Source organism: Mus musculus, chromosome Y (assembly GCF_000001635.26).
Source record: "Mus musculus strain C57BL/6J chromosome Y, GRCm38.p6 C57BL/6J".
NCBI lineage: Eukaryota > Metazoa > Chordata > Mammalia > Rodentia > Muridae > Mus > Mus musculus.
Genome location: NC_000087.7, coordinates 64,298,345 through 64,311,560, shown reverse-complemented (window position 1 = coordinate 64,311,560; position 13,216 = coordinate 64,298,345). Strand labels below are relative to the sequence as shown.

Here is a 13,216-nt window from a genome sequence, read left to right as displayed (position 1 = left end):
TTAGATCGTCTCCCCGTTAATGTAACAATCATTGTAGTCATCAAATGGTTTCCAAGTAAGATCTGAGGCAATTACCATATTAACCATTTTTTTTTGGTTGGTTAATTGTTTGGGGGGTATTCAATTTGAAATAAACAGGAGATCATTTCCTGCATGAGAACAACGTGGAGGGAGCTGCCATTTTGAGTCAGTTCAGGAAACAGATAGGGACTAAAGATAAAAAATAAATAAATACTCCAAATGAAGGCAATTTTTAAACCTTTCATAGCATGGCAAAAAACACTGTAGTCATTTACATACCAAAAGCTAGAACCTCTTTGTAGTGTTGGCATTGGGCTTACCATCCTAGTCTCAGTATACTAACTTACTTGAAAATTATCATAAAAACATACACTGAATATTTTGTCTTTAGATCTCTAAAAACCTCAGAAAAACTTATCAAAATAACAGACTACAATAAATTCAAGAGAATCAGTTTCATTTTATTTCAAAAAAATTTAGGCTTTTTATAATATTAAATATTTGTTATGAGTAATTCTAGATCATTTGGTCATAAATATATATGTTTTTAGGAAAATAATTCTAAAAACTTAAAATGCATGTTTTGTATTATTATGTATAACATTGGCAAATTAGATAAGACATGCTCATTCATGTTAAACTCATAAATCTACTCCTATTTTCTGAATCTCTTAAAATCAGAAACCTCGCTAGGCAAGATCTTAAACTACTGTTCTCCTGTAGGCCATGACATTTTTAGCAGATATTTAAATGTATTAACTGATCTACTAATGAGTAGAAATCTGAAAGACCAGAATCTCTGTTGCCTTTCACATAATGACTCTATTCAATGTAAACTATGACTACAATTAGAAAAATACTGAAATCCTAAAGTCAAATCCTCACCTCTTTTATCAGTCATAGAAAATCTTTTAATAGCTATGATACTCTAATCTGTAATCCCAGCACTTGGCAGTTGAATGCAAGAGGATCAAGGCCTTTGACTGTCCATAGCTATATAGCAAGTTTGAGGTCAGCATGAGTAATGTAGGACTGTCTCAAATAAACCTGTCCCCTACAAATCAAACAGAAATATAATGTTAGTATAAAGATATAAAAATAGTAAATATTGCTGTCACTTCAGTAGGAAATTGTTGACCAGAAATACTAAAATAAATGTACAATTGGAATTTTTTTACTATAATTTTGAAGGGAAAACTATTGAAATCTGGATATCCATAGAGTTCCCTGTTTAGAACATTATCCTGACAGCATATAGCCCAGAACTGGTAAGAAGCAAGGCTTGGAGAATCACAGGAGTTGCCTTGCCCAGACTTTAGAGATGGCAGCAAATAACTATAAGTATCACCTGTTATTTTAGACTGAGGAAGTTCAATTGATGATGACATGTTCCAATATAATAATAGAAAAACAAACAAACAAACAAAAAACTAGTATTTCTGCTTTAGATCTTGGCAGGGCCATTCTAGCCCCATCGTTTGACAAAAGCACAGCACACCTCAGAAAATTGTTTTGATGACATCAACAATTGTCAGACTTAAAATCTATTGATGTGCTTCAAACATCTCTCATCTTCCGGGGTTATACATGGTGGTATTTATGAGACCTCTAAATGATCCCTAGGAATAGGAGCATAGTGTGTAGAGTTGGGAGAGGATATATAGACTGGAGAGATAAAATGGGAAGCATGGTGATCCTTGGATTGCCTGTGCCATATACCTTTGCAGTTGTGGTAATAGATTCAGTGCAGATTGACACTATGAACACTACCCTAGCACACAGTACAGTGCTTTCTTTTCTTTTTCCGGGCTTTTGCCTGTGACAGGGAATGTAGCTTGGATACTACTGGGTATTGTGTGGAAGATAACAATCATTGGATCAGTTCAAAGCTTTGGGAGCTGCCAGTTAATAGGCTAAGCTTCAGACTACATCCTACCAATGGATAAATAGGGTCCAGTCTAGATGAATTTCTGGATCCCCAGGATACATGAATAGCATGCAGTATTCTAGAGTAGTATCCAGCTTAATGATACTTCTGTTGCTCTTGTGTCTTTCCCTCTTCTGTATCCCCCAAGTTCATTCCGCTTTCTTGGCATGACTCACAAATGAGCCTTTGTGTATTATCCTGTGGTATATGAGAGGAGTTGTCTGAAGAGAGATGAAATATTGAGTCATGGCAAACACAACTGTGGAAATGGAAACCATCCAGGGGCAAATGTTGTAAAATTAACATAGTCTGTGAAAGAAAAATGCTTTTGCTTTCAGAAGGAGAGTGAATGGAGTTTTTCACTAAGCTGGAAGGGGGCTAATAAAGACCCTTTTTAACTGGAGAATTTAATAAGAATTAACCAAAACCCAGGTGCAATTATTCTTACAGGAGTGAACTGGATAAATGGGTAGAGTTTGGCTAGTATAAGATACTTGATTTAATGACTTTTGAGGTCCTTTTTCGAAATCATGATCAATAAATTCTGCTCTCTGTGACATATCTACTATATTTGTTTGAAAGATGAATAAACTAGGATACATAGATATAGCTTTATAGTATAGTTCTTGAACTTTCATGATGTGACAATTAAATCTGTATGATCAGGACATATTTAGAGCTCTGTATTAGGCACACATAATCTATAGCTCCTGGGGACATACACGCAAATGAACAAACATGACTTTATAGTGTTTCTTGTTTTCAGAATGGAATACATTTTATAAATAATCTAAAAGCAATAGGTTCAGTTTCTATGTTCTTAGAGACAGAACCTTAAAGACCCTAAAAACTCTAAAAAAGAAAAAAGAAAAAAGAAGAGAAAAGAAAATAAACTTGAAGCTTTAAATAAACAATAAAAACCCTAAAACAAACAAACAAACAAACAAACAAAAACATAAAATTTTTGAAAAAATAAAACTAAAAGAACCTAAAACCCTAAAGAAAAAAAAACAAACAAAAAAAATCAACAAAAAAATTCTAGATCTCTACAAAGACCCAAAAAACCATAAAATAATTACCACAAACAAACAAACAAGGAAAGAACAATAGCCACACTAAGCCTTAAAAAAAAAATCTTGCCAAATACACTGAGAACAACCCTAAAATCATTTAAAAACCGTAAAAAAAAACCCTAAAACAATAAAGCAAAACCTAAAACCCTAAAAAACCCTAAAATTATTAAACAAACACTAAATGACCCAAAAAAGCTATTTTTTAAATTCTTAATTAACATTTTTAAAACCCTAAAATTCTATAAATAAGAAAACACAAGAACTCTAAAAAGACCCTAAAAAATTATAAAACCCTAAAAAAAAAAATCCAAAAACTCTACAAGTCTAGATCCCTAATGAGACAATAAAAAAACAATTAAAAAAAAAAAAGAAAATGAAAAGATACAAAACCACCACCCCAACAACTACAAATTCTTCTGCCTTAAAAAATCGCCAAAAACACTGGAAAAGAAAATCATTTTCCAAACCTTATTAAAAAAAATGCTTAAAACAATTTTTAAAAATTCCTTAATTAAATTAAAAAACAAAACAAAACTAAAAAATAAAGAAATACCCTAAAATTCTTTTTTTTTTTATAAAAGAAAACATTTATTTGGGGGCTTGCTCACAGTTTGAAAGGGTTAGTCCATTATCATCATGGTGGGAAGCAGACAGGCATGGTGGAGGAGAGGTAGCTGAGAGCTTCGAATCCTGATCTGAAAGCAGCCAGGAGAGAGAGTGAGGGGGAGAGACAGAGAGAGACAGAGAGAGAGAGAGACAGACAGAGAGAGAGAGAGAGAGACAGAGAGAGAGAGAGACAGAGAGAAACAGAGACAGAGACAGAGACATAGTTTCAAAGTCCTGGTATGGACTTTGAAACCTTAAAGATCACTCCTTACTAGGAGTGATCACACCTGTTCCAACAAGGCCACACCTCCTAATCCTTCCCAAACACTTCCATTAACCAGGGAATCAAGCAGTCAAGCATATAAGCCTACGTGAGGTTGTCTTATTCAGACCAAGACACTCATTAAACCTTGTAACAAAGCCAAGTTGAAAAGCAGTACTGTACAAGTGTTATGAGAAAAGTTGCTGGGACCAGGCTTACATTGCAATGCAGTGACCTGGCAACTCACTCAACAACAGTAAAAAGACCCACAAGAACTGTAAAACCCTAAAAAAAAGTTCCTTTAAAAAGTTCTAAAAACACATCAAAACTCTGAAACTCAAAATAAAATCCTTGAAAACCCGCTTTAAAAAGCAAAACAAAAAAACAAACATACAAACAAACAAACAACAACAACAAAAAACCTACAATACCCTGAAACCCTAAGTAAAATCCTGAGACTATAAAATCAATCCTACCCTCCCCCAAAATACCTACAAAACCCTGAAACATTAACTAAAATCCTAAGATAAAAAAATAATCCTAAGCCTATAAAAAAAAGCAAACACACACACAAAAGAAAACAAAAAACCCTTACAAAATCCTAAAACCCTATAAAACACTAAAAGTATAAAAAGAAACAAAAACAAAACAAAACACAACAACAAGAAGAACAAAATCACACAAAAATTACAATTCTCCTAAAATTATTTATAAACACTAAAAAGCCCTAAAACCCTGAAATACCTTAAATAAATAAATAAATAAATGAATAAATAAATAAATAAATAAAATAAAAATAAACCTCAACCCTACCCAAAACAAACAAACAAACAAGCAAACAAAAAACTTATAAGGACAAAAAACCTACCAAATTTAAAACCATTAAAACCCTAAAACTCTAAATAACACAAAGGGCTTTACCCTCCCACACACCCCCCCCTCTAAAAAAAAAAAAACCTGAAAACTGTAAAATACTAAAAAGCCCGAAAAAAGCCTAAAACATTAGAAAAAGTAAATCAAAAGAAAAAAAATCTAGAATCTTTAAACAAATACTGAAATAGTCCTAAAATACAAAAAAAAAAAAAAAAAAGAAAAAGAAAAAAAAGAAAAAGAAGAGAAAAATAAAATTCTGAAAACACACCTATTAGCTAGGCAGTCATTCAACTTACAGAGTTTAGCCTGATTCTGAGTGCTGGTATTAAAGGGGAATAAAACTATACCTGACTCCTTTTTGTTTGTATAATTGTTTTCTAAAATATTTTTTTTCTCTGTGGGTGAGTATATGTGTGTGTGCGTGTGTGTGTGTTGTCCAAAGAGGTCATCAGATCGTCTAGAACTAGAATTGCAGGTGGTTGTGAACAACCATGTGGGTGTTAGAAATTGAACCCTGGTCCTGTGCAAAAGCAATCAGTGGGCCTAAGCAGTGAGCTATCTCCTCAGTCCTTTCTGCTTGCTCTAATCTCTACTTCACTATTCATCTTGCCTAAATATGTCTTTATTCCTACTTCTTCTGTCTGTTTTTATGTGATGAATTCTTGTTTGCTTTTCTCTTGTTTCTCCAATTACAGCACCAAGATTCTTCATTTCCTTTTGTTTTGGAAGATTCTCAAGGAATCTTAAATCCAGACTTTAGGGCAGTTATTTAAAATTCACACCTGGGGATTAATCTTCAGAAAATTATTTTTGGGAAAAACATGTGATTATTTCAACATCTATAGTAGTGTGGGGGCATTATTCTCCCTACGTCATGTACACTTAAGATCTCTAGATACCTCCTTCCCTGTGATAGCCTTGCAGCTCACTGAGTGACATGTGCATTTGATGATAAATGATACACAAACTTTGAAGCACCTTACCATATCCTGTCACCCATATCATGTTCAACATAGCAAGAACCACAAGTGAGTTGAAAAATACAAATATATTTTTTAGTGTCTTGAAGCTATAATCCCCAAATTAATCAAAATATTATTTGGACTCTGTTACTTTATACCAGTGTTTTTTTTTAGTGTACAAGTCGCAGGCCTTTTCTGTGACCCTTTGCACAGGTTTACAGTGTCCTTTTACCATCTTCATCCTCCCCACTATCCTCCATTGCTATCAGATCTCCCCCCTCCTGCTGCGCTTACTCTTCCAAAATACCTCCTATTTTTTAATGTCCCTTATTAAATTTATATTTTTACAATAGTCATTTTGAGTTTTACTTGTCTAACCTAATATATAGTATTTAACCATTCCATCCATTTTTTGAAAACAAAGCGCTGCACTAATACACATAGATGAGAAATATATTTCTCTCTCTCTCTCTCTCTCTCTCTCTCTCTCTCTCTCTCTCCTTCTGTCTCTCATTTTTAAGGCATTCATCCAGTAGTTGACATTTTAAATCACTCCATAGCATGTATGTTTCATACAGTGAGGCAATCAATATTGATGATATGGATATGTAGTGGTCCTTCTTAGATTTTTTTTTTTTTTTGTGAACTTAAATCAACCTGGGAAGATAGAATCTCAGATAAAGATCCTCCATCACATTGGCCTGTGGCCACACCTTAAGGAATGATTTTTTTTATGACTGTTGTTGAAGGATCTAGCTCTCTATGGATAGTGTCATATTCTATGAAGATGATGTACAGGGTGTGGTGGGGACCGTGGAATGTACTGAAAACGATTTTTTTTGAAGAACTGAAGATCTATGTGCCATGAACAATTAAAGTGTCCTCTAATTTGTAAGTAAATTTTATACATACCTGTGTCCAGTATTCTGTCTACACATATTTCAAAAGTAAAATTACCTCATCTATTTCATCCTGTTTTACTGCATTTAATCTATGAAATTACTTATAATCAGAAGTGCTGGTAAATTTTAAAAACCTTTAAAATATGACTGGGAGATATCAGGTTTTTTTTTTTAATTTTATCACAACTTTGTAAGCATGCCCAAGATCTATGTTGTCCTCTTACTTTCCAAAGAATCCATAATTCATGATTGCCATTGGTTTCAATACATGTCATTTATCCCTGTCAAATTCCAGGTTTGTTTGCATAAAAATAGTCCTCCTCTAACTGTGGGTTTTCATAAAGTGAAAATTGGTGTGCTATCCAGTGTGCTGCCTCAAAGAATCTGGCAATATTTATGATAAGAAGCACAGCTTAAAGATAACCAAGGGAAAGGTTGGAACATGAAAAATAACCACCATGGATGTTGTCAAGGCAGAAACCGAAGACTTTCTCAGAACGAAAATAAAAACAAAAATGAAACAAAACAAAACACAAACCAAACAAATAAATAAAAATTCAACAACCAAACAATAAAAACCATGCAAGGGTGTAATTCTTTGGCAGAATATTACTCAGATCATCAGGCCTTTCAGTTGGGATTTCATTTATTATTTCTAGGAGGCCATATGAAAAGGTAAATTCGAGATGCTGAATGTTTCTGAGTGTAACTAGGGAAGGAACCAGCCTGAGAGGGGTTCTGTGATGTAAGCTGAACTAGGGTGATGTCACAGAGCACTGGCTGGAGGTTGTGCATCTATTCCACTTGGAGGCGCTAGAATCCATTCAAGGTGAGTTCACTATCTTCACAGTGGTGTGTCAAAGCCAGGTCATTTTTTCCCACAGGCTTTTGGTGCCTGGTCTCTATCAGGAGATCTTGACGACTAGGATATTTTTCTATGGGTAAGTACATTTATGAAATAATTGGGACCCTCATAGCTACAGAAAGCTAAAAATTTTCTCTTCTACAGTGAGTTACTGTACATTTTACTTTCCCCATGTTTATTAGCAAGGGAGATGAATGGTCTAGGTTAGTTTATCTCCTGAATTTATTATCCTTGCTAACCATATCTAGATCACAATTCCACTAAAATACCAAAGCTCCTGTTTGTCCATGTGCATGTTAGAAGTTATTAGTTCTAAAAGGCTGATATTGCCTCGACTTTTTGAGTTGTTCTTGAGTTCAGTGATGCAATGGCTTCATCGAATAATTCTGAAGCTGGGTCAGGAGAAACAATAAAGAAGGACAGTGGTGTGCTGTGTCCCTGGGAAGATATTTGTGAATGCAAGAACTTAGCTCAGAGCTTACGCTTACAAGAGAATCATGGTGACCCCTCTGGCCTTTTTTTTTTTTTCTCTTCTTCTTGATCATTGGGGGTAATTGTCATAGCACCACCTAAATTGACATAGAAATTCAAGGAGAGGATCCTCATCAGAGACAAATTTACTCAGGTCTGAAGAAATAAATGTTGATCTGAGTATGTTATTCTGAGCTCTAGAGAATTACTTGTTAATTACACTATTTTTATTTCCTTGTTTCCCTTGTTTCTTTGTTTCTTTGTTTGTTTGTTTGCTTGCTTGGTTAATTTTATTTGAGTTTCTGTATGTTTAGATTTGGCTGTTAGGAAAATCACTGTGTAGACCAGACTTGTCTTTCTCTCACTAAGGTCTGCCTCACTCTGCCTCTTGAGTACTATGATTAAAGTTATGGGTCACTACCACTTCCTATTAACTTCTCCATTTGATTGTTTGTTTTGTTATTTTTTGTTTGTATTTCTGTTTTGTTTGTTTTTCGTTTGATTTTCGTTTGTTTTCTTTTACTTGATGTTGTTGTTGTTGTTTGTTGTTGAGACAGGGTTCCTCTCTATAGCACTGACTGCCCTGGAACTCACTTTGTAGACCAGGCTGGTCTCTAATTTAGAAATCTGCCTGTCCTTGCCTTCTGAGTTCTGGGATTAAATGCATGTACCACCATGGCTGACTTATTAACTTCTTATTTTTATAAAATTAATTTTAGGAGCTCAAATCTGTTTAGCATAGTCTTCTTCACCTGCTCAGAAGTTCTCGTAGAGAAGAGTCTTGGTCCAGCATTCACTCCCAACCCATAACCATTGCCCATCAGGAATTCATATATATGACAGAGGCAACAGCATTGTGTCTGGCGTAAACGGGCAAGATCTTCAGTCCCAGGCAATGAGCAAGTATGATATTTGAAGGGAATGGAAGCCACAAGACAGTGTGATCTACCACAACAGGTCTACAGCCAGGTAGAAGACAATACATCTGAAGAGTCTGAGCATGACATCACTCAAGAAGAAGAGTAGGAGGAAGCCTTCTTCCCAGGCCCTGGGGAATATTGTTGGCTGCAGAATTTCTCACGGGTGGAAGGAAGGTAATGAGCCTGTCACCCATTGGAAGGCCATCATTCTAGGTCAACTGCCAACAAACCCTTCTCTTTATTTGGTGAAGTATGACGGAATTGACAGTGTCTACGGACAGGAGCTCCACAGCGATGAGAGGATTTTAAATCTTAAGGTCTTGCCTCACAAAGTAGTTTTTCCTCAGGTGAGGGATGTCCACCTTGCAGGCGCACTGGTTGGCAGAGAGGTACAACACAAATTTGAGGGGAAAGATGGCTCTGAGGACAACTGGAGTGGGATGGTGCTAGCCCAGGTGCCATTCTTACAGGACTATTTTTACATTTCCTACAAGAAGGATCCGGTCCTCTACGTCTATCAGCTCCTGGATGACTACAAGGAAGGTAACCTCCACATCATTCCAGAGACCCCTCTGGCTGAGGCGAGATCAGGTGATGACAATGACTTCTTAATAGGTTCCTGGGTGCAGTACACCAGAGATGATGGATCCAAAAAGTTCGGAAAGGTTGTTTACAAAGTTCTAGCCAATCCTACTGTGTACTTTATCAAATTTCTCGGTGACCTCCATATCTATGTCTATACTCTGGTGTCAAATATCACTTAAATTGAAAAAAAATCACAAAGTACAGAAATGTAAACTTATAGGATTGAAAAAAAATGTTTGTTTTCCTGTGTTGGGTACCTATGGGTCTTTGACAACCTCAGTATCTTTGTCAATAAAATTTGTTTTGTTCTAAAAATTAATACGTGTGACATGACATGCTTTTAGTGAACACTTTGTTGGAAGAGATGGACTATGAAGAAAGAACATCAAAGGAAGATGAAAGTTGCAACGCAGGCTGTGAACAGTGCATACATCTAATATCACACAGGCTAAAATGGACAGGACTTAGATTCTGTGGTCTGCATAGTGAGCAAGGAATTGGAGATATGACTTAGAGGAGCAGGGATGGCATCAAAAAATGGATTTTTAGGAAGAAGCAGAGAAAGACAGGACATAGATAGAATCTCTGGTATGAAGTCTGAGGGAGAAACAACAAGTTGGGGAAAGAGTGATAGATAAAAGGAATGTGGCCTTGTTACACAAAGTGCAACCCAGAAAACTGATCCAAAGAGATTCAGAAATCAGACAAAATAAGGTTTCATTTGAATAATGAAACCAAATGAAACTTGTCTCTCATTTTAAGATTTATTATCTTTATTTATATGGGTGGGAGTAGGGCATGAGCTTGAGAGTATAGGTGACCACAGAGACATGAGTTGTCAGATCCCATGGAGCTGGCATTAAAGCTGATTGTTAACCATTGGATATGAATTCAAGAATACAAATCCAGTTTTTTTGCGGTACAGTAGTGCTCTTGACAACATGGTCATCTATTCCCATTGAGATATCTTTTTAAGAAATCCAATATTAACATGCAGAAAAGAGACCAGGTAGAAGTTAAGAAAGATTAAATTGATGGTGACCTTTAAAAACAATAAAGGACACACAAAGGACTAGAGGACACTGAGGGACAAATGAATTCTAAGATGAAGTTCTCAAAATGTGAAGCAGGAGACCCAGGAAGAATAGAAATTTTGTGCAAATAGTTAAAATTGGGCATATCCACATTAGGTTCTTTGGTTTCTTAACAAATAGCCAGCTGATCAGATCAAAGAGTAATTTAAAAGAGAAAATGAATAAACTGTGAGATAATATATGGTAGGGCGTGGATCCTGAGTTCTTTCCCTGTGCAATCTTTGCCTGGGATGAATCCTGTGATCTTTTGGAGGTCTCTGTTGAGTGCCCCAGATGACCATCAAAAAGCTCACCACTGGCCTGTTCCCCTGGCTCTCCTCCAAACATCTGACTCCCAACATACCTATGTACCTTTTCAGCCTGTCTATTCCCTGGAAATTCCTGTCTCAAATTTATGTGTGACCTCTTTCTCATAAAACAGTGAAGGTGTACTCAATGCATATGTGCTGATCTCTTTTCTATGCCAGTTCTCATGGGTTTCAAACTCTATGAGGTTGCCCAATATGTTGGTCACTACTCCTGAGTAGCCCCTGTGCTTCATGGGGGTCTTAATGGGTCCCATATGCACTCTGAGTGTTTCTTTTGTTTGTTTGTTTGGTTGGTTTTATTGTTGTTGTAGGTTTTTTGGTTTGTTTTTGTTTTGTTTGTTTGTTTGTTTTTTGTTTGTTTGTTTTTGTATTGTTTTTTGTTTTTGTTTTTAGTCAGGCTTGTCATGGACTCAATCATTTGTGTTTTTTCTCTAGAATAAGTTTGAATGCCAAATGACTTGAAAATACTCTTTATTGTTGATTAATTTTGATATCTGGGAGAGTTTCTATGCTAGCTGGATGTCTTAATTAGGGTTTCAATGCTGTGAAAAATCACTATGACTAAGACAACTCATTAGAAACATTTCATTAGGGCTTTTCAACATTTCATTGCAGTTTCAGAGGTTCAGTCCACTATCATCAAGGAAGTGAACATGCAAGTGTCTGGGCATATGTAGTGGTGGAGAGGAAGCTTAGAGTCTTCTGCATGCAGGGATGTTGTCTTCCACACTGAGCAGAGCTTTAAAGCCTCACAGTGATATGCTTCCTCCAAAAAGGCCACACCCACTCCTACAAGGCCACACCTCCTTATAGGCCAACTACATTCAGAGTGCCATACTGGTTTCATAGCAACTTGAAAAGATCTAGAGTCTTGCAAGAGGAGGAGCCTCAGTTGAGAAAATGCCTCATTAAGATCAAGCTTTTAGGAATTTTCTTAATTGGTGGGAGAGGACCCAGTTCATTGTGGGTGGGGACACCCTTGTGGTGGTAGTCTTGTGCTCCTTATGGAAGCAAGACTTAAGGAGCATGTCAATAAGCATCACCACTCCATGGCCTATGCATGAGCTTCTGGCTCCAGGAACCTGTGTTGTTTCAGTTTCTTTCCAAACTACTTTGATGATGAACAGCAATGTGGAATATAAGCTGAATAAAACTTTTGCTATGGAATTAGCGCTTTGGACATGGTATGTTCTTACAACAATAGAAACCTTAAGTAAGACAATTTCTTAGAGGAACAAAATATCTAATACTACCACTGTCACTTATCCTATAAGGACAAATAATGTGTAGATATTTTATTTTAATTTAAAGGTAAGATATTCTCATGTATATAATGACATGCAATTGTTCTAGTTTGCTTCTTTCTCACACTGAAGAATACTAACATCAAACATAACTTGGGAATATAAGGGTTATTAGCTTACATGTTACAGACTATTACCAAGGAAGGCAAAACAGGAACTTGAAGCATTACCAGGAAAGAGTGCTTATTGCTTGACCCTATCTTAGTCATTGTTCTATTGCTGTGAAGAGACATCATGGATAAAACAACTATTATGAAACAAAGCATTAACTGGGGGCTTGATTACACTTACAGAAGTTTAGTCAAACATCAAGTCAGTGACCGCAGCACTGGAGCAATAGAGAACTATTGATCCTTAGACAGAAAAAGATATTCTGCCATTACATTGGTTTCTTGAAAACTCAAAGACCACCCTTATTGACACAACCACTTCCTCCAATGAAGCCACATCTTCTCTCATTCCTTCTAATCCTTAAACACACTGCCAATCCCTGGTGACTAAATATCCATATATATGAATCTATAGGGTATATTCTTATTCAAACCACCAAAAATCAAGTGGCTTGATCGAATATTTTATTTTAAATACAGAGTAAAAGCTTTCCTTTTATAAATGACTACTGATGAGCTTACCCACAGTTGCCTACCCTCACACATCGACCATCAATGAAGAAAATGTCCCATAGACTTACCCAAAAACCAAGTGAATAGAGACAATTCTTCAATTGTTCTCTCTCCTAAGGTGACGCTAGATTGTCAAGTTGGAGATAAATAAAATCCCAGCACATTAAGGTTTATCCTGCTCCATAACCCACACAAACATTACTCATCACAATCTCCTCATTCTGCCTAGGTGTAGACCCACTTCCCTCCATGGCAGAAGTGAAGGGTAAGTACCTCCAACAGCAAGAATACTCAATAATAGGTGACAAGTAGTGAATATGCCTTATAGCCTCACAACACCTACATTCTAATTTGTGTTACACTTTCTGGGAGACACCCCAGTCTGTCCAACTTCCTGCCAACTCAGCTTTGACCAGAAAA

The 13,216-nt window shown here is 36.1% G+C and overlaps 1 protein-coding gene across 1 annotated transcript; it reads left to right on the top strand.

Annotated features, from left to right (window-relative positions):
* The first annotated feature begins 8,962 nt into the window (after positions 1 to 8,962).
* Gm20907 (predicted gene, 20907) lies at positions 8,963 to 9,646 on the top strand. Its single transcript, XM_011251082.2, has one exon. The coding sequence runs from the start codon at positions 8,963 to 8,965 to the stop codon at positions 9,644 to 9,646; it is 684 nt and encodes a 227-aa protein (XP_011249384.1).
* Positions 9,647 to 13,216: the final 3,570 nt, after the last annotated feature.